Below are 20,087 nucleotides of genomic sequence, written 5' to 3' on the forward strand. Positions count from 1 at the left end.
AAATGAACAAATTATAGTTCATAAACAAATTATCAGAATATCCTAAGTTGTTGCATTAGCAAGTCGCACATCTCCGTGTTTCTTTTATAAATAATGAATGCTTGCGATTACATGTTATTACAAACTTTGAAATGCACATACTTTATGAATATTCATTGGTCCAATAAATAATCAATAGTAGTAACTGACTATTATTTAATATAATTCTCCCACATTCTTTAAGCACAAACTTGGAATTGAAATCCTACTTTTTAGGTGGTGAATTTGATATTAGAAATTAAAATAGGTTAAAGTGGTGAAAACATCCCTAAACTTGGCACGAATTCGTAGTTTAGTCCCTGAACTATTGTCACACTTAAAAACACCCCTAATCTTGGCTAACTATATTTTAATTCACCCCCAAATTGACACATGGCACAACAAGTGTGCCCAAACTCCTACACGTGCGTGAGAAGCTTCCACATCAGCTTTTTTTAAAAAAAAAAGCAAGAAGAATCGATTTTTTTTAACTTTTACCTTTAATTTTTTTTCCTATTCCAACATCTAAATCATCCCCTCCATTAAAAAGTAGATTTTTTTAAAACAGAAAAAACTAATTTTTTAAAAAATGTGGAAAACCCATTTTTTAAAAATAAATGTGGACTGGATTTTTTGTTAAAAAATCTGAAAAACTGAATTTAAAAAAAAAAGTGCAAAACCCTTTTTTTTAAATATGGAAAAAAAAATATTAAAAAACTTGGACTTTTTTAAAATCTGGAAAACAAAATAAACCTGTTTTTCTAAAAAATAATCTGGAAAATTGAATTTTTAATTAAAAACCTGGAATACTAATTTTTTAAAAGAATAAAGTGAAAAACTGATAATTTTTTTCTAGATTTAAAAAATAATATAATTTATCGGGATTTTTTTTAAATGGGTTTTCCACATTTTTTTAAAAAAATAGTTTTTCCATATTTGTATAAAACTCCAGATTCAATCCACTGTTTTCTAGTTCTTTTTTAAAGAAGTGTCCTAAAACAATCATGAAAATCTGGATTTTTAGGACACTTTTTAAAAAAATATCAAGTTTTCAATTTATTTTTTTTAAAATCAATTTTTTAAAGATATTTTAATTAAAAATCTAGTTTTCCAGATTTTTTTTTAAATTAAATTTTCCAGATTTAAAAAAAAAAAATCCATTGTTTCAGAACACATAGGAAGAAAATGCCAAGTGGACAGCGAGTGCATTCCACTAGCTGTGGCATGTCAATTCGGGGGTGAATTAAAATTCAGTTAGCCAATATTAGGGGTGTTTTTAAGTTTGGCAATAGTTCAGGGACTAAACTACGAATCTGTGCCAAGTTTAGGGATGTTTTTACTACTTCAGCTTATATTTAAATTGAAGTTAAATTTTTGTTCAAATGTCATAAACAAATATAAATTTCAAATCAAAAATTTGAATTTGAAGTCCAAATTGTATAGCCGGACAGACCTTTAGATTTTGATTTTGTTAAGAAACTGTTTTGGACATGAATTTAGGATATTCCGTAGTTGTTTGGACATGAGCAACTAGTAGCATGTTCTAATCCCCCTCTGCAAGTGAAAGTAATAAAAGGAAATTTGGGATTCCATGAGCTTATGATGTCTATTCCGGAAAGTACATAGTGATTGCTAAATTTTATTGTATTTAGTCCACCTTAGAGCCTGGAGGCATACTCCTTGTGGTTGTTAACCATATCCCTAGTGAGAGCTTTAAGAGGCATATAAATGGGGTCAATCAAAGGCTACTAAGTGCTACTTAGACATACAGTTTTGAAAAAACGAGACTTTCTCTCTCTACCACCGACAACGGTAAAAAGCCCCATCTGCGCGTCTGCAACCCACTCGCCGTCCCCCGGGACGTCGGAGATGCCGGAACCGGCGCGTGGCAATGAAATTGCCGCTAATAATCCTACTACGACTACACCTACGGGCCAAAATCTCTCTAACTCCACTTATGCAAAGGTAATTCAAATCCCTAAAACTCCTATCTTGAAAGAAATCTGATTAGGGAACCCGGATGTCACCGCCAAATACACCACTCATAATGGAGTACCGGTTGTGCTATTCAACAACGAGGAATATTATGGGGTTATGTCCGAAGAATGTAAATTCACTCTGGTCGGGAAATTTATTCGAGCCAGACCTCAAATAGAAAAGCTACGAGCAAGATTTGTAGAGATAATTACCATTAGAGGTAAAGTTACAATTGGTGTTTATGATTATCGTACTGTCTTTGTCGAATTTTCCAATGAGGATGATTTTAAGACAGTTTGATATAGACGTTCAATTGAAATTGATGAACAAATTATGTGGTTAGAAAAATGGACACCGGAGTTCAAACTCGATGAGGATTCTCCGGTAGTTCCAGTTTGGGTTCTATTACCAGGCTTGCCTTTTCATTTACATACTTAGAATTATGTAAAACAAATAGTTGCCCCGATAGGAACCCCTCTTATTATGGATGTTGCCACTGAGAATCGAACCAGGCCAAGTATGGCGAAAGTGAGAGTCGAGGTGAACCTTACTAAGACTCAAATCAACTTTATCTTCATTGGTACTGAAAATGAGAACTGCCCTCATAAAGGGTTCTATCAAAAGCTGGAATACGAGAATGCCCCCAAATTCTGTACTCATTGTAGGATGTTGGGTCACTCAACAATCCAATGTAGAAGAGTTGGAAAGAAAAAGGAAGGGAATCAGATGGTTGCTGCGGAAGTTCAGACCAGGCAGAATCAGGACGAAAAAGGAGAAACACACTTACAAAAATTGAACACAGAACAGATTCAGCAGAGCAATGATGTACAAGACAACATCACAGGTGAAAATGCACCAAATACGTCAACTGTGGCTGGAACCAGAACTGATCAGGAAGATGATGGCTTTATCGAAGTCACTAGGAAGAGGAATAAGAAGATTTTAAAGACGAACAAGATTCAGGATGGAAAAGATCACACAAGAGCGACCGGGAAAATGGTTATTCAGACCAAAAATGACAAGAGTAGCAATGATACAAAAGAGGACCATGAAAATGCCAAGCAAATAAAAACTACTGAACAAACGAGGCACTAGAAACAGAGAACAAAGCAGAGGGAACAAGAAACTAATTTTCAGACCGAGGGGCAATGGACTACAGCAACAAAGAATCGAGAAAAACAGAAGGCAGTGGCTGGAGAGGAACCTGTTAATTTGGAAGCACCTGGAGTTGGCAAGCAAAGGAATCATATCCATGGTTTGCAGCAAACTCAAAAAGACAACAAAGAACGAGAAGTCAAAGCAGCAGGAGCCAAAAGCCAAAAACTGAAACAAAAAAAGAAGAAAAAAAAGGTTTACCGCTGCCAGATTTCTCAAGAATATGCTGTGGGAAAAACAGAAACCAAAAGCTGGTAACGAACAAGAACACACCGAAAAACCTGATAAAGCCTTAGATGGAGACAAGTCGACAAAAGAGCAACGCCAGAACAATGTGGAAGTCAATCAAGGTCGGGAAGAGAACAAAACAGTTGATAACCAATGCAGCAGCTCTAAAGGAAAACAAAAAGATCACATGTCCCCTGCTACAGCTGATACTGAGTGTTTACAATTAAAAGGAGGCAGAATAGAGATTGATCTGGGTAGCATAGAGTACATTCCTCCTGAAAAACATGGTTCTGATTTAGGTAATAACTCCGATCAGGAATATTGTTACGACACCAGTGAAGAACAAATAGCAGGAATATCCTCAGACGAGAAGGTTCCTGATAGTTTTCTAGAGGTCTCTGAAGAGGAAGAAGCACAAATCCTCGATAGTCTAATCGAAGTATTTGCTCCAACTTCAAAAGAAATCAAGGACCCGATCACACAAGAAAAAAAGAAGCTATCTTACGACAAGGTTTGTCACCAAGAGGTAACAAAAACAAGAAAGGTAGAAAGAACAAAAAGGGAAACAACAATAATTTCCTAGAAAAACCGGAACAATCCGATAAGGTTGTCTTTTCCCCTGAAATTCCTTTATGATTAAATACATAATATGGAAGATTAGAGGGATAACCTCCAAGGGTGCTCTGGACAGACTCACTAAGGTTGTCAGACTTCATAAAATTGATTTTATAACTTTACAAGAACCTTTTCATAATAGTAACAAAATAGAGAAGTTTATGAGAAGGATGGGTTTCGATCATGCCATCTCCAACTCTCATAGTAAAATTTGGATTTTCTGGAATTCTAACTATGTTTGTTCAGTAGTTTCCAAAACCAGACAACAGGTGACTTTGCAGGTACACTTGCAGGGAAGCACTGATAATTTCTGGATAACAACTGTCTACGCCAGATTTAAAGCAAACAAAAGGAAGTATCTTTGGTAGAAGTTAAGAGATTTGAATTCTATCATCGATGGCCCATGGGCCATCGGAGGGGATTTTAACTCTATAATGGAAGCCGAGGAAAAGAAATGGGTGTTCCTTTTAGATTAAATACATGTTTTGATTTTATAAACTGTATGGATGATTGTGGTATGACTGATGCTGGTTTTGTAAGTAATATACATACATGGTGTAATGGGAGAGGAGGGACCGAGAGGATCCATATGAGATTAGACAGGTTGCTACATAATGAAGAATGGAGTGCTAACTTCCCAAATATCAATGTGGAGCATTTATCCAAAACAGGTTCTGATCACAATCTACTCCTCGCCAATTGCTCCGCCGACAACCAACAGGTAATCAAATACTTCAAATTTCTTAATTTTTGGACTGATCAAAAAGAGTTTCTTCCTTTAGTTAAAAAAGTCTGGGATACAAAAGTATATGGCAATCCTATGTGGAGATTACAACAAAAGCTGAAAACTTTGGCTAAGGAACTTAGTAAGTGGTCTAGAAACAGTACTGGGGACGTTTTTGAAAATGTCAAGAAATTTGAGAAGGAAGTTTCAGACGCAGAAACTGCTTACTTAAATTCCGATTCTGATACTGATAGAATGCTGCTTAATAAGGCTAAAGTTGAATACATCAAGTGGTTGAAAATGGAAGAGTCTATTTTAAGACAAAAAACTAGAATCAAATGGGCAGAAGAAGGGGACTCAAATACGAAGTACTTCCACAGTACCATCAAGGCTAGGAGAAGAAGAGCTCAAATCTATAAAATTAAAGATCAGAATGGTCAATGGGTCGAAGGGAATTTAAATATTTCCAAAGCTTCCATCGATCATTTCAGCGACTTATTCAGTGAAAAACCAAGGGATAGGAATTTGAACTTTATCAGAGGTTGCGACAATCTGATCAGTACTGAGGACAACACCCTATTAGCAAAATATCCCACAACAGAAGAGATTAAGACGACAATAGATTCTATGGACCCTAACAGCTGTGCAGGGCCTGACGGATTTAATGGTTTTTTTTTCCAATACTGCTGGGACATCATCAAAAGAGAGGTAATTTCCTTTGTTCTCTCCTTCTTTCATCGGTCTGACCTTACAAAGTACTATACTCATTCTTGTTTAACACTGATTCCTAAGGTCACCTCACCTGATTATTTTTCTAAGCTTAGACCTATCAGTTTTAGTAAATTTTCAAACAAAATACTGTCTAAAATTCTTGCTTTAAGGATTAACAATATTTTGCCTAAGATCATTTCTGAGAATCAATCTGGTTTCGTTAAAGGTAGGCAAATCACCGAGAATATTCTTTTAACACAAGAGATTATTCATGGTATTAGACCTAACTCAGACAGTTGCAATGTTGTTTTTAAATTAGATATGTCTAAAGCTTATGATAAATTGGATTGGAATTTCTGAATTTCTGTTCTTAGAAAGATGGGTTTTGATGTTATTTTTATCAATCTAGTTTATAGGTTGATCTCTAACAACTGGTATTCTTTAATTATTAATGGTGTTAGATATGGGTTTTTTAAATCTTCTAGAGGCTTAAAACAGGGAGACCCTCTATCTCCTGCTCTTTTTATTTTTGCAGTCGAAACTCTTTCAAGAGCTTTGAATCATCTTAATCAGAATGATAGGTTCATTAATCTCTCTATGCATAAAAAAGGGCCCCAGATTAATCACCTTAGTTATGCTGATGACCTTGTGCTTTTCACTTCTGCCAATAAGTTTTCTATTAAGCTCATGATGAATTTGCTAAGGTTGTATCAAAAGGCTTCTGGTCAGGAGATTAATAATGATAAGACTTTCTTTCTCACCCATAGTAAGACGGACAGGATTTATAATAGGAGGATAAGAAGGTGGACTGGTTACAAACAGTCTTCCTTCCCTTTCACATACTTTGGTTGTCCCATATACTGTGGTAAGAAGAGAATCTCTTATTTTTCTGACATTTCCAAAAAGATCCTTAATAAGATTGCAGGTTGGCAAGGAAGATTCTTATCTCCAAGTGGTAAGGCTACCATTATTAAGCATGTTCTTCAATCTCAAGCTCTTCATATATTTGCTGCCTTAATGCCACCGGTTACTCTCTATATGAGATTGAAATGCAATTTGCTAACTTCTTCTGGGGAGAGAAAGATGGTAAAAACAGTTATCATTGGTCCTCTTGGGATAACATGAGTTACCCTACCATAGAAGGGGGCTTGGGTTTCAGGAGTCTTCTTGATATCTGTCACACATTTGCTGCTAAAAGATGGTGGAGATTGAGAACAGAGCCTTCTTTGTGGGCACATTTCATTAAATCAAAGTATTGCCAAAGAAGCAACCTCAACTCTAAGACCATTGCTCCAAAAGATTGAGCTGCTTGGAAACAATTGCTTCATATTAGAGATAATATTGAAGCCAACATCAGTTGGAAAATTAATTCCGATAACAGTCTGTTTTGGTGGGATAAGTGGACCCATCATGGGTCGCTCTATCATATTTTAAACCCTTCGGCCAAGCCCGGTAATGTGAAAGTTAACCATTTCCTATTGAATCAGCAATGGCAGATTGATGATAATCCTTTTTCCTTACCAAGGGACACTCTGAATCTAATCAAGAGTATCCCTATCGGTAAGGATGATGAAAAAGATCAGCCTATCTGGAATCTGAATAGTAATGGCTTATTTACATGTTCCAGTGCTTTCGAATTCCTTAGGAAGAAGGAAGTTTCCCCTCACATTTATAATTTCATCTGGATAAAAGAAATTCCTTTCAAGGTTTCCTTTTTCATGTGGAAGCTTTTAAAGAAAAATCTTCCTCTAGATGCTAATCTTACAAGATTTAATATTGACAAAGGTGCTAGTTGTTGTTGTTGCAGGACTGCATGCATAGAAACTGGGAATCATGTTTTTGCACAAAGTGAGCTTGCAAAACAAACATGGCAAATCATGACCAGACCACTGGGGATCAGCATTACTGGTTCCATTGTTCAAACAATTCTCTGGCAATGGTGGAGACAAAAACCAACAAATATTGTTCACAAATTCCTTCTACTTATCACTCCAATGATAGTATGTTGGGAAATTTGGAGAGCAAGGTGCACTAAGAAATTTGAACAAAAAAATATTACTGCTTCTAATATATGCTTTCAATCTGTTTTTCAGATCAAGGTGGCTATAAGACAGAAATTCAAATCCATAGACTACACCTGGAACTGGAGCAAAGTTTGTTTTGAAGCGGAAAATTTCAAAGCTGTGATAACCAGTAAGATGATCAAATGGATCAAACCTACAGGCAACACTTGGAAGCTCAACACAGATGGAAGTTACATGAAAAATCAAAACAAAGCGGGAGCTGGTGGTATTGTTAGGAATAGAATTGGGAATATGGTCATGGCATTTGCATATCCAACCCAATTCTACACTAACAATTATAGTGAAGCATATGCAGCTCTAGTTGGAATTTCTTGGTGTGTCAATCATCCTTTCGAGGCCCTTGAGGTAGAATTGGACTCCAAGATGGTGGTACAAATGATAGATGGTTCCTTAAAACCTCCTTGGAGGTTATTGGACATTATAGAAAACACTAAGGCAAAGATGGCTCACAGAAACATCTCGATAAAGCATTGCTTTAGAGAAGGGAATGAGGTGGTGGATGCACTAGCAAAATATGCAACCCAAATTCAAGTCCCTAGAATTTTTTTGAATGAAGGTGACCTGCCAACGGAGGTTAGAGGACCGCTCAGAATGAATTAACTTGACTTCCCCTCCTTTTGGAGAAGAGTTAAAGAGAACTCAGGCTGGTGCTTTGAACCACCTTGAGGCAACGTAGATGTTATGCATTAACTTCTTAAGTTTCAATGCATTAGTATATTGAATAGTATATATATGTAATCTTAAGTATGGAGGTAAGGTGCCATGTCCCCCTCCAATGTAACTATTTTTGGTTCAATCGACATGCTAGGGGTCTGCCAACCCCCCCCCCCCCCCCCCCCATCACTACGATGGTGATGGTTTCTGAAAAAAAAAAAAGTGCTAGCAATCTTTATAAGCTTCCAGATGAGAAAACTTGTATTTCAGCTCACACGACTGAGATGCTAACTATGAAGCAAGGATTTACCAAATACAAAGCAAGAAGATGTAACATCAAACAGAGCTGAAATCAAAATAAGATCAATAGCAGGTGTTATCATCAAGATCTGATACAAAATCGAGATTCTTTGTTCAATTTAGGGCTTCGATTAAGTGAAATGCAAATTTTAATCATCATTTCAACAAAGAGAAGACAAAATCAGAAATCTTTGCGCACTTGTTTGTTTGCGAGCTTGACAAGTTGAATCCCTTGAAGCAAGATTGAAGAAGATGAGCTGAATGTTTTTCGAAGGGTTAGGGTTTGTCGGTTTAGCTGATATGTTTTGTTGTTGATCTCTTGTTTTGTCCAAACTCCTGAATATTTTGTCCTGTTTTTTCAATCTCGATTTGGTCGATTTTTTGGTTTTTTTTTTTTGTAAAGTTTTCATAGCACAATACATATAACTTGTGGTCCAAATCAGTGGCAGGGTTAAGATTTTCATTAAGGGGTGTCAAAACATAAAAATTAAATATTTAAAAAAAAAATCCAGGGGATTCAACATTTTAACTATATATAAGCGTGAACCATGAGGTTTTGTCGTTCTCACATTATGGTTTGGTCCTATCAGGCTACTACACATGTGTTGCTTTTTCCCTGCATATTGCCCTCATTCATTTCTCATTTGGGCCTATTTGAGTTTTTTGGTTTTGTTTTTGGACCTTTTGATTTTCTTTCATTTACTTTTGTTGTTTGTTTTTCTTTATTATTACTAGTTACGGAAGGCCCGTGATAAGTCCAGGTCCAAATTCTGAATATAAAAATAGTAAATTTCATTAGATAACTATAATATGTGTCATATTTTGTTTACCATATAATTTATTTAATGTAATTGCAAGTAAATCATATCTTATTGATAAGTTTTTATAATTATTAATGTTTCTCCGTCATACAATTGGATAGTTTTTAAAGAAAATTTTACTTATGAGGAAGAAACTAAAGTAGGAAAATTAGCAAATTCCAAATGGACACAAGTGATTCGATATTCGATAAACTAACATGATTTAGTATGATAATTAACAACTTGGCGAAGATCATAAGTTGAAAAATATTTTCGTACTTTTATGAATTTGTGAGCGTGTGAGTTTTATTTAAATATAAAATAGATCTCTTTTGATGTTTACTAATTTCACTCATTATTTTATGTGTCTAGAATTTGTGCTAGTTAAGTATAATTTTTAATCTTAGTTTTAGATGAAATTCAAGAAGTAACCTTTATTCATTAAAATGTACCTCACTAATCAATGTAATTTAGTTTTTTGTATATACTTTATTATTTAAAAAATAATTTTAGCTAATCAAACAAGAGATTTTGAAGACAATCTGAGCATGACTAATAACATTATTTTTGTTTTCAATAGTATATGACGCCATTCAATAATTTTTATTTTTAATATTTGTAAGACATTATAGATATTTCAAAGGCGACATATAAAATTGTCCCTAAATTTTTTATTGTTCAATTCAGAAAAAGATAGTTAGAATAAAAGAACTAATTATATAAGAATCATACTTGGTTCATGATGAAAATATAATCCGTAGAATCACCAAATTTCTAGAAGGTTTTAACCTCTTCTCCTTTTTCCTCTTCTTTATCCCAAATATAATTGAAAGAATTTAAAATAAAACTTAAAAGGTTCTTGTCTTCTTTTTTCAAAAGATGCTTATTTAATTAATTATTGAAGCATTCTATACACTCTTAATCTACTAAAAGTTGTTGTACTAACCTTTTCATACGGAAAAAAGTTTAATACAAATTCTACGAAAAGAAAGAATTTTTGTGTGAGAAAATGGCCAAATGAGCCCCCAACATTTGACCGATATTCCAACTACATATCAAACCTCTGCGAGAGTCCTATTACCCTACTAAAAATTTTAAAAGTGAAATATTCTCACCCTTAAAAGTTGACCTGTCCAAGAAGGTGACTACACCGCTGGGAGGTGCGTTAAGGCATAACAAAAAACACCCCAGCGTTAAAAAAATATCTACATGGCAATCCAACTCAGCAAAAATAACCACTTATTCATGAAAAATATCCTAAGTAATTTCAAATATGTACTAATTTTTTTATTAGACCGATAAAAGAGTAGATTTTGATCTTTAAAGAAATCCCTAAAATAAGGTACATAAAAAATTAGTGGTATATAAAATACACGCTACAAAACATATAAAGTAACAATCTCACATAATAATTAAAATTTCAGATAAGTATATATGTTTCCCATATATGAAATGAAAACTTCATTTTACTCTTTTAATATTTTAGCTCTCACGGTTTATGGAATTATTACTTCAAACTCATTTATGTTTATCTTGAACTCATTTAAGATTTTAATAATGTATTTTATTTTCACATGTATTAGCAAAAGATTCATATTTTCATCTTCTAGAATCAATTTAAATAACCTTAGTTTAGAATCTTTACACACACAGATTGACCTAATGAACTTATAAAACATTAATAAATAAAAAATTGGTTTCCCATCCGGCGTTCGGTAACACACGTTAGAGCCCGACTATAACAGATTCGCGCTGTAGGATCCATTCGGGGGGAGCTCCCCTACCGAGGATTTTTCTATACCCAGGGGCTCTAACCCAAGACATCTAGTTAAGGGCAAAACAACCCATCCACTGCACCATATCCTTGGTGGTAATAAATAATAATTCAAGTTTTCTAATAAAGTAACAAAATATTTAAATTATACCTGAAAATAATTCTATAACTGATCTAAGCATATATGGTCACTATAAAAGTAAGATTTTGGAAGTTTAACACAAATAAAGAGAAAAAAATATGGAAAGAAACATATGACGTGAGACATATTTAAATGTAAAGCATGACCTAATAAATGCTTCACTTGGAAAAAAATATTGGCTCCAAGATGTCTAAGTTTTACCAAAATGTATGAGGAAAAAATAGTCCAAAAGGTACTCACTCCCGTCTATATTATATGGTGTTTTTAGTTTGGGCATACCTATTAAGAAATCCACTCACCCCTAAAAAATAAGAAGGGCTTTCACTAAACTACTTTTAATTAAATAGTACCTATTTAATATGATTTCTTGAATATGTAAAAACTCATTATTAAAATAAGAGTAAATTTAGAGAAGAAAATTAATAACTTCTTGATTATGTAAAAATATTACTATATATTTTAGAGTAAATGTAACTTTTAAATACACTACTCCCTTTATCCAAATTTACGCGGCATGGTTAGAATTTCGAGAGTTAAATCTTTTTAGTTTGATCATAAATTCGGACATGAAATTTTTAAGTTTTTTTTAAATAAAATTTACATATTTGAAAAATACGTAAAAAGTACTATAAGTCACAATAATTTATAATTTAATACATTTAAAAGAATATATGAAAAAATATGATCAACAAAAAGATCGTTTGAATCTCAAAATTCAAAAGATGCCGCATAAATTAGAACGGAAGGAGTATTGGGAAAAGGCCCAATATTAGGGCTGCTTATCGGGCGGATTGGGCGGATAACTATGCTTAACGGTTTGGATTAACGGTTATCGGCTTTTAAAAGTACTAATCCGCTAGCCAACCGATAAGATATCGGTTAGTTCGATATCGGGTTAGCAATTATCGGACGGTTATCGGGCGGTGTATCGGTTAAATTACGTAACTACTATCTATTTTTTTGTCTTGAAAGACAAACATTTTATTCATAATTTAGCAACTAGGAGTCAATTAAGCCCCATAGCCACAGGGCAGGACTTAACAGTTAAGAATTCACAAGTTTAATCTCAACCCTTCCGATGGTGATCACTTCACCACCTTTCTCTGGAACCACAATTATTGCAATAGTAACTTCCAACACAGAATAATAATAATAATAATAATAATAATAATAATAATAATAATAATAATAAATGGTTAATGGGAGAGTTTACCGAAGATAATTACTGATGCTTCAGACTTTTCACTTTAGTGCTTTAGCTTTAGATTTTAGTGTTTTAGGTTTACAATACATAGTTTATATGTTTAGGGGTAAAAATATAAATATGATAAATTCCTAACGGGTTAACGGTTTGCCCAATAAGAAAATTGTGTAATCCGCCCCCGCACCGATAAGCTGTTAACTACAAGATTTTAATTCATTCCCCAATCGCTAATCCGATAGTCCACTACCAATAAGCCAATAAGCCAATTTTACGGTTGGGTTATCGGTGGCAGTTCGGTTTTGAACAGCCCTACCCAATATACCTTAGAAAGAAGGGAATTCTACATAACATAACTAACTCTACTACATATTTATATATAGTAGCTATAGTTTAAAATAATTACATCTCATAGCTAATAATAATATGTTAAATACAACTTATAGCTATATATATATATATATATATATATATATATACAAAGTAGAATACCCCATCATCACATTATTCACTTCCAACCCAACCCTTCCATCTCTCTCTCTCTCTCTCTCTCTCTCTCTCTCTCTCTCTCTCTCCCATCTCCGCCCCAATGCTCTGTCGCCGGCCACCACGACCTTTCTCCGGCGAATTTTGACGGTCAGATCCGGTCATATCTTGGCCGGATCTGATCGGATATACATCAGATCTTCACCGATTGGCCTTTCATCCTTCTCCGGCGAACTTTGATGTGTAGATTCGGTTAAGATCTTACCGGATCTGATGGATATACATCAGATCTTCAATTATTGGCTTTCCATCCTTCTCCGGCGAACTTTGACGGTCAGATCCAGCCAGATCTTGGCCGGATCTGACTGGATATACATGAAATCTTCACCGTCGACAAATGTTGCTTTGTCGGAGTTTGGCCGACGGTGGCTTTTTCCAGTCAGATTTCGGTGCCGGATTTGAAAAATCGTGTTTCTTTTTCAATGTATTTATTATTTTTTTAGCATACAATTCAATGTATTCTTTAAATTTTTAGCATACAATTTAGTGTTTGGGTGTATTTTATTTCTTGTATTCTGTATTTGAGTATATTCGTTAATTTTATTTCTTATATACAAATGAATACATTGAATTTTGAAGTGTATATAAATGAATAGAGTGAATTTTATTTCTTTGTATTCAGTTTTTGAGTGTATTCGTTAACTTTTTTTAGTGCAAAATTATGTGTTTTGTATACAACCGATTAAATATAATAAAGTGAATACAATATAAAAGTAGCTACAATGAATACAATTGAGTTTGAATACATTTAAATTGAATACAAAATTCAGCAAATTTTAATGACTGTATTCATGAATACAGCGACGCGAATACAATAAGTAACAAGTGCTGAGTTTTGCTATAGGTTTGCTACGTCATGTAAATAGGTAAAATGTAGCTAAAATGCATAAATAAGGCCTTCCAAGTTAGTCATTTATGAAACTTTCCCTAGAAAGAAACCTGATAAAGGGCCCATAACAAAAGCCCACCCAAGAGTAGTACTCAGAAAATGAATGATGACAACAAAGCTAATTACAATAGCAGCCACGTGTAATAAATAAGATAATTCAAATTCGTCACTGTAATTCCGATTTAGTCCTTGTGAGGACGACCAAAAGAGCCGATCGACTCTTATATTAAGTAGTAATTAATAAGATATCCTCCACTAAGTTTAACTTAGTGGTTTCAATATATATATATATATATATATATATATATATATATATATATATATATATATATATATATATATATATATATTGGCCTTTGTAACTGGACTAATATTGAACTATATACTCTCTTCATTCCGGTTTTATGTGATATGTTTCAAATTTCAAAATTCAAACAAGTCTTTTTTTTACCATATTTTTTCTTACATATTTTAAATATTTTAATTTATCAATTCCTGTGACTTATAGTACTTTTTACGCAGCTTTCAAATATTTAAATTTTATTTAGAAAAACTTAAAGATTTTATGCATGAATTATAGGTAAAAAATAAACTGTTTCACTTTCGAAATTTTGTGCCACGTGAATTGAGACAAAGGAAGTATTAATTTTTTGTGGATCTCTTTTAGTACCTATTAAATTATTCTTTCCATTCATTCTTCTTGTTCCTTTATTAGATAATTTTTTATTTTCCTTGTCTATTTTAGCAAATCACGAAAGATTTATTAATTTCTTTTTATATTATCCTTTATCATTAAGTAACTACATGGAGTATTAGTAGTCATATTTAAATTACCAAAGCACAACAAATAAGGGTAATTTAGAATATTTAACTCCTAATAAATAATTTCGTAAGGGAAGTACCGAGTCAACAAGAGATAAGTAAAAAAGAATCGAGGGAGTGTCTTTTACATTCTTATTCATTAAACATTTTGGTAAAATTTATGCACTTTCGAGTCACACTTTCATTTCCAATCAAAGCATTTATTAGGTCTTACTCTCTCCAGTTCAAAATAAGTGTTTAGGTAGCCTTTTTATTTTGGTTCAAAATAAGTGTCCACTCACACAATCAGTAAGGAATTAATTATTTTCTTCCAAATTTAGCATATTTAGATAAGTGAATTTTCATGTAATCAAGAAAGTATATTCATTAGGTAGTATTTAATTAAGGCTAGCTTAGTCAATATACTTATTTCCTTCTAGTAGTTAGAATTTTCTTAAAAGGGTGTGCAAAAGGCTAAGTAAGACACTTATTTTGGACCGGAGATAGTACTAATTAGTACCCCATATCCTTCTCTTTGTCTGTGTTTGGTATGAAGGAAAATGTTTTTTATAGAAAATATTATTTTAAAAATACTTTTCAAGAAAATAAGTGTGTTTCTTACTTATTTTCTTAAAATCACTTGTATATAATCTAGACAACTACTGCGAGAGGTGGAGGTGAAGATGGGGGTGGAGGTGGGGCGTGGGATGTGGGGGGGTGGATGGTAGGGATGGGGGCTACGAAAGTCGGGATGAAGATGAGTTGTATTGAACGGCAAGGGGGACATAATGAATGTGGAATTTTTCATTTTTATTTTTATTACATAGGAGGTAGGGAAAGGGAAGAGGGGATTCGAACTCTCACCAACAAGGTGAAGTTCAAGTAGCCAAGCAACTGAGCTACTGGATCCCTACATAATGAATGTGGAAATGTCAGGCCACTTGTGGAACTTTATTTTCCTACTTCCACTAGGGAAGTGATTTCCTCATTTTTAAGGAACTTATTTTTTTAGAAAAAATATTTTCCGAAATTTTAACCAACCAAACACGAGAAAATTGAAAACTCCATACCAAACGCACCCTTTATTTTTTTTAAACCTCCAATATTTTGCTTCTTTGGTGAATGTCAAATCTTGTGTCCCTTTGTATTTGCTAGTTCTCCTTCCACGCTTCCTTTCTCATAAATAATTTGTTCTTTAAAACTTATTCAATTATATGACTAAAATACTTTAATAATTATGAAGATTTACCATGAGACATGATTAAGGTGACATTAAATTAACTTAATTATGCAATAAAAAATGTGACATACGTTATATTTTTTAATTAAGTTGTAACATGGTGCCCGGGCCTCATGCAACTCGTATAAATATATATGCATCAATTTAAAAAAGATTACCTAGGTACACAATGTATTTACCTGGGTTAGAAACCAGCAGATCGAAGAAGATGTGAGATTTGATGAAACTCAATTGAAGTTGCGAATTCGGGGTTCAACTTCTAGAGTGATGAACTTGAAGAGGAAAACCCATCATATATAGTTTCTTATTCAAGTTTTGTGTAGAAATTTCCTTTTTTCTGATTGTTTTGATGTAAAAGATACTCTTTATTTATTTATTAATAAAATAAAAGCTACTAAGCGGTGTTTCCGAATTGACATCCCTTGGTTATATGTGGCTCCGCTAATGCTTCAAATATTTATTTAGTCCTAATATGATACGACTATTTAAGGTGTTTCCGAAGAAAATAACACAAAAATCATGATGTTGTACTAAAATATGAACAAAGATAATGATATCGCATAAAATAAATATTGCTAATTGTTAAGCCATAAAGAAAACGAATATAATCTAAAAGTACAAAGTCATGCATAAATAAGTATGACTAACAAGTACTAGTACCTACATGGATAAAGACTTAGAAAAAAAAGAAAACTAAGTTATACATTTTTTATTGTCTATGTCACGCCCTGAACCAAGGCCTGGGCGTAACACGACACTCGATATCTTGTTGTATGTGACCGAGCGAACCACATGGCTTGCTGACTCAACATGGGGCATGAGCTAATGCGAAATATAATATAAACACGCATGACATGGGAATCAATAATCATAAGTCGGAAAATAATAATATATCATGAATGCGGAATAGTCTGAAAACATAGTAAGTAATGAGTCAATACTGGCTATACGACTCTGAACATCTGACATGACATAACTGACTAGTCTATGAAACCTCTGACATGAGTCTGACTGTTAAATTGTTTATCAGGACAAGGTCTCCGGCATACTTTAACTGCATAACTAACATAAAATTAAAGAAATGATAACACACCGAATGGAATGGGACTCATCAATAGCTGATACGAGCTGATCCATCGTCCTGTAAATCTGCATCGTGAAATGCAGGCCCCCGGGCAAATAAAAGGGGACGTCAGTACATTCGAATTGTACTGGTATGTAAAGCGATTGAATGAAATAAGCATAACACATGAAATAATAGAACTAAAACTGAGACTGTTTCTACAAGCTGAACATGAACATGAGTATCATCTGACATGTATATATAACATGAGTAAAACATTTTAAGCGAGAGAGCCTTAGTATAACCGACATGTAACCACCACATAAGTACGTGGCGTCTAATCTCTCCCACCAGCTAAGCCATTTTGTACCTTGCCGGGGTACAAGACATGAACATGAATGGATCCAATAACCTGCAATGGGTAAACATGAAGGTATCATCCTAACTGAGCGGCGCGATCCTTATCCTACGCTAGCATACGTAGTTTCAGGCTGTCTGAGCCTTCTCGGTAATATGTGCAACTCTCAAAACACTAACATAAATATATTTGGCTTAGTAGCCCATGAAGTATATAAACATGATTCGTGATTGTATTATAATATGCAGATAGATATATAATATAACTTTTATGAAAACATGGAAACATGTAGAAGTTCATGAAAATAAACATAAAAGTTCATATCTTACATTTAAGAACCCATAGAATGCAAAGTATGGGTTTTCATGGATTACAGACAGATTTTCAATAACCGGAATGGAATATTAAGGACACAATAACGAAGTAATCATATAAATATGGTATATCATGGTACATGTACTTAGGGTTATCATGAACATGTCTAGAACCCTAGTTTTGGTAAATTTTCATATAATCATGGAAGAACGTGGCGTGGAAAAGAATGATGTTCTCATACGTAGATAGAAACCCTGCATACCTGTAATCGCTCAAATCTAACGAACTAAACTGCTTCTCTGACGAAGAACACCAAAACCGTAGTTTTGAATCGCTTGAGAAGGATTTACCTTGGAAATCCTATGTTTTGGTTGAAGAATCATGAATTAATGTTAGAATTATTTAGGAATCGTTAGAGCGATCTTACCTTGATGTGGGAGGATGGGGAGAGGAGGAAAACGACTGCTTAGGGCTTTAGAACGAAATTAGAATGTTTGATAAATGAATTTTTGAGTTAAGTGTTGAATTTATAGCACAGACATTTTGTTCCCCCAAGGCTCCCCCAGCGCGATCTAAGGTGAGCCCCTGTCTCGCTTTGGGGCGAGCTCAGCGAGCTCCCTTGACATTTTGGACTTAGACGATTTTTCTCATTTTTTTCACTTTTTGGACCCCTACCTCGCCGAGCGCGGTCTATGGCCAGCCCCTGCCTCGCTTTGGGGCGAGCTCAGCGAGCTCCCCTGTCCATTTTACACTTAGTCAAAGTTTCATGTTTCTCTGCTCGTCAACAACATTTAGTTAAATGGGTATAACTCCTAGCATAGAGCTCCATTTGAACTCCACCATATATGTATGGAAAGGTATTTCCATGTACTACAACTTTCATTTAGGAACCTTTCCTAAATTCTGAACGAACCAAGGGGTTACGGGTGCCCGAAGTAGACTTGTCAACCATTTTCACAATACACACAAACTTTCAAATTTTCTGCTAAAACTTTAATACTACAGATATAACCTTAGTTCTAAGATACGGGGTGTAACAGTCTAAACCAATGTTAAACTAAAAAAAAATAGATATACAATACTTTTGCCATTCTTAGCGTCGAATTGAACTTCTTTTTGCTAGCATTAACATTGATTTAGTTTGGTTTGAGCTTTATTAATTACTAACATTTATGGGCTATAAACTTATCAGACCATCCAAAAAATCCAAGTACAAGCGTGAAATAATATGTTAAGAGACAAAAACTATGAAAAAGTTTAAGAAATACTATAAATTACATTATAATAAATATCTTTATGCGTGATTTCCTTAAAAAAACGTGTATATATGTTATCTGATTGGTTTAGTCTCGGTTTGATTTTTTTAGTTAAACAAAATCATAATTGATCAGTTTTCTTTATAGCAAACCATAGTCAATTTTTTTCCGGGTTCTCAAATTACTGATTTGGTGCGTTTATCGATATTCTTTGTACACCTCTAATTCCATCATGACCACGTTAGCAAATACGATAGGTCGGCAACTATTTCTCACCTTAGTAATCTTCATCCGAAGTTTTTTATTTTGTGACTCATACAGCTGTGGCTAGTTTATGAGACATTTTTTTGCCTCACAAAAGAGGGGACTTAAAGTTTGTGGATAAAAAAATGAAAGATATGGATCCACTAACTTGTGAAACAAGAAAAAAAAAAAAAACCTCATATAACAACTTATTTAAATGACAGTAATATGAGGTTCTTTGTTTACTTCTCAACGTTTTGCATAATAACTATACTCCCTCCGATCCATCTTATATGGTGGTGTTAATTTGGACACGCCTCTTAAATAGTTCACTCACCTCTACAAAAGTAAAATGTATTTTCACTAAATTACACTTAATTAAGCAATATACCTATTTAAATGATTTATTAGTTACATAAAAATTCAATTATCTAATTAAGAATCAATTTGAGAGAAAAAATCAATACTTTATTACTTATGTAAAAAAGTATTTATTTTGAGCCAAATATTAAAAACTAAAAACGTTATATAATATGGATTCGAGGGAGTAGCATTTTGTGTTGGAGAATTACATGTGGTCGTAACAATTTTCAATGAAGATGGCCCTACCTTCAGGACCCACATTGGCATTTATGAGCCAAGACGTCGTACCACAAATTTGTTGGGCTTTAAGTGGTGGTTGGGTGCCCCTCGCGTACTTACATTCCATTTTGACATTATTTAAATTCGAAAACAAAAGATTAAAGTTCGAAAATATCTCTTCTTTCTTATTTCAAAGATAAGAATATGAAGTCAAAATTAGATTTTTTTTAGAAATGAAATAAAAAAGATATAGTAACATTAGCAACAAGAGGAACAAGTTATATTTATACAGTTACAAAATTATTTTGGTATTATAATTTCAGGATTATAATCATGAGACTAATTTATTCCATCTAAAAGGTGGGATAAAATAAGAGAATTTTACATAAATGACTACACTTTGGGGGTTTA

At 33.7% G+C, this 20,087-nt stretch overlaps 1 protein-coding gene across 1 annotated transcript; it reads left to right on the forward strand.

Moving 5' to 3' along the window:
- The first annotated feature begins 2,478 nt into the window (after positions 1-2,478).
- Positions 2,479-3,090, forward strand: LOC132631534 (uncharacterized). The gene has a single exon (XM_060347104.1). The coding sequence runs from the start codon at positions 2,479-2,481 to the stop codon at positions 3,088-3,090; it is 612 nt and encodes a 203-aa protein (XP_060203087.1).
- Positions 3,091-20,087: the final 16,997 nt, after the last annotated feature.

The sequence above is a fragment of the Lycium barbarum genome, chromosome 3 (assembly GCF_019175385.1).
Source record: "Lycium barbarum isolate Lr01 chromosome 3, ASM1917538v2, whole genome shotgun sequence".
NCBI lineage: Eukaryota > Viridiplantae > Streptophyta > Magnoliopsida > Solanales > Solanaceae > Lycium > Lycium barbarum.